The sequence below is a fragment of the Gavialis gangeticus genome, unplaced genomic scaffold (assembly GCF_001723915.1).
Source record: "Gavialis gangeticus isolate Ggan-Ray unplaced genomic scaffold, GavGan_comp1, whole genome shotgun sequence".
NCBI classification, from domain to species: domain Eukaryota; kingdom Metazoa; phylum Chordata; order Crocodylia; family Gavialidae; genus Gavialis; species Gavialis gangeticus.
This window is the reverse complement of record NW_017729000.1, coordinates 20,584,210-20,586,875: the sequence shown is the minus strand read 5'-3', so window position 1 is coordinate 20,586,875 and position 2,666 is coordinate 20,584,210. Positions and strand designations below refer to the sequence as shown.

The window sequence follows — 2,666 nt, the reverse complement described above, 5'->3', positions numbered from 1 at the left end:
CCCCCCCCCCCCCCCCCCAAGAGTCCAAGTGTAATTCAAACTCTAGGGAAAAATGACATGTATTATAATGTTACAGGTTGCTGGCTAGCCTCTTTTAAAAAAATACAGTTATTTTTACAAAACGCAACCCTTAGAATAATTAGGCATTGCATGGTGGTTTAAATTTAAATTCTGTTTTGCTATGGCTGAGATTTTAAATAAGGCTTCTCACAAAATTCAGTAGTAGAAATCGTAGAGTTTAATATCTGTTGAAGCACATCTGTTCAAAACTTCTGTGTTTCATCTTGGTTGCCAAGTTCCCTATGAGGGGAGTGTTCAAGTAAAATGAACATGAATAGCTTCAGTTGTTTGTCGGTACTTTGTGAAGCTGGTTTTTAATAACATTCCCTTTCCTTGGGACCCCTTCAAATTCAGCTACTTATTTGCTCAGAACCGCTAGCAACTACGTGTCTAAAGAGAAGTTAGCATAAAAATATAAATATGTTACTGTCCTGTTAAGCTAGCTCATGTGAATGACATCCTACAACCCATTATTAAGCCTGATGCAGGTTTTTACATAAATAACGAGGCTTAAATAAATTACATTCTGGGTATGTACCTGGTATAATATTCAGCATTTGTGCATCTACTGCTTTTTATTGAAAGTTTGCTTTCATTTGGCACCTTGGAGGGTTAGTCCCCTAAATATCCTGCGTGTATTATGAATTACAAGAATGATCAAACTGAAATCTCTCTTTCTTTCTACAGAGTTTAAGAAAATGTCATCAACTATACCATTAAACATTAATATAAAGGAACCCCGTTGGGATCAAAGCACTTTTATTGGAAGAGCCAGTCATTTTTTCACTGTAACAGACCCCAGGAACATTTTATTATCTAACACGCAACTAGAAAATGCAAGAAAAATTGTACATGATTACAGGTATGATGGTTGGATATTTTTGGCTGTTAGTATCAACAGCAATTTGTCTTTGTGTCATAAGTTGTCATATTGTTGTTTGCTCAGTATGAGTCATATGTAGGGGATTACATCTCTACAATGAATTTTTGTTAGGTATGTTCTATGCAACAGTGCTTTTTCTAGGTATGTTACTTATAATGCTAAACTATGCATGATATTTAAAACAGTAGTCTCCACAGTTAAGAATTAGCAAATTATGTGGTTTGAAAACTTCTACCAAGCACTCTGATCTATGGGTGTGCTGTCTAATTCTGAAGTATTAATTGGCATTGGAGCTGTTATGAAAAATGCTTTTATAGAGCCTTTTTTCTGTACTGTTTTTGCTGAATAGCTTCTCAGAAAGGTAAATTTTCAGAGTCATGTAGGTCATTATGGTCTGCATAATTGTTAGTAACTTCAGCAGAAGTCATACTGTAAAATCTCTACATTCCTTCCAGCTGGTAGAAGTATCTTTTTTTTTCTTTCTTTTTTGGCAGCAGCAGTTCAGCCACATAATGATTTTATTGGAGTGGTGATACTCTATATTCACCAATGTATTTGAAAACTAAATCTGTTAAATGTACTCGTCATTTGGGTGTCCCGGCATACAATACAATAGAAGCCTAAAATACAGCATGTAATTTTATTCTAGTTGAATGACCAGAACATCTCTTGGTGTTGTACTTGTTAATTCATACTTGGCAGGCTTGTATAACATTTATTTTAATTTGCCCCAAGACAAGGTGTGGTGGCCCCTGGATTAACCGAAGATGAGCTTTGGAGAGCAAAATATGTCTATGATTCAGCTTTTCATCCAGACACTGGTGAAAAGATGATCTTGATTGGCCGAATGTCAGCTCAGGTACCAATGAACATGACGATCACAGGTTGCATGATGACCTTTTATAGGTAAGTAGTGATGATACAAACACTTTTGTAGTGAATGAAGTTGGTAGTATTTAATGTGGTTAGATCAGCAGAACATTAAAAGATGTTTTATAAATCCTTTCTAAATTTAACATTTTTGCCTCCTTTCTTTTTCTCTCCCTACATTCCGTCCTACCTCCATTAATTAGTGGTTTCCTCTAGAAGTAGTTGTAAGATGAGCTTTTAGCTCCTTCTGGTCATTCACCACTTTTCCTTTTAAACTGAGGAAGTTGACTGTTCCAAAAGCCCATCCTTATAGGAAAATTACTTGGAGAACAAAGAGGAGGGGATTCTAACTTTAGAGATCTGACCCATTAGGATCCTGTCTGCAAAGTAAGTATGAAACATCTTTTCCAATTTATCAACCAACAAGTTCCTGCAGGTCTTCCTCTGTATACTTCCTTTTTTCTTCAAAACCACTTCAGCTACCTATTGCAAATTGGACAGAGCCTACTTTCAGAGGCCAGTTTCAGTAACTTGTATTAGCACTCTTTGCATTGGAATCATGTAGGGGAAAATACTTTTCTAGCAAGAACTAGTGGAGGTTTGTATAAGCCTTGTGTTTGATGCCGGGATTTTTAAGCTATCTTCACTGACTCCTTGTCCCTCAAGGAAAGGTGCATTTTGTAAGCTAGCTAATCTTGTGTTAAAAGATCCTGGGTACCAGGCACCACTAGAAATCAATGCTACAGCATGTTTTCTGAAACGTTTGTCTCTTGACAGGTTCATATGATGATTCAGTTTATCAAAAATCAAAGCAGTACATTATGCAAAGTTATTCTTCAGTAACACACTCACA

At 36.3% G+C, this 2,666-nt stretch overlaps 1 protein-coding gene across 4 annotated transcripts in view; it reads left to right on the top strand.

Annotated features, from left to right (window-relative positions):
* SFXN1 (sideroflexin 1) overlaps nucleotides 1-2,666 on the top strand; it is a 70,152-nt gene that overhangs the window by 26,972 nt on the left and 40,514 nt on the right. For all 4 annotated transcript variants that reach the window (XM_019506391.1, XM_019506392.1, XM_019506394.1 and 1 more), the window contains exons 2-3: nucleotides 748-922; nucleotides 1,679-1,849. In XM_019506391.1, the coding sequence (XP_019361936.1) occupies nucleotides 759-922; nucleotides 1,679-1,849 (335 nt within the window). In that variant the 5' untranslated portion in view covers nucleotides 748-758. The remainder of the gene's footprint in view (nucleotides 1-747; nucleotides 923-1,678; nucleotides 1,850-2,666) is intronic.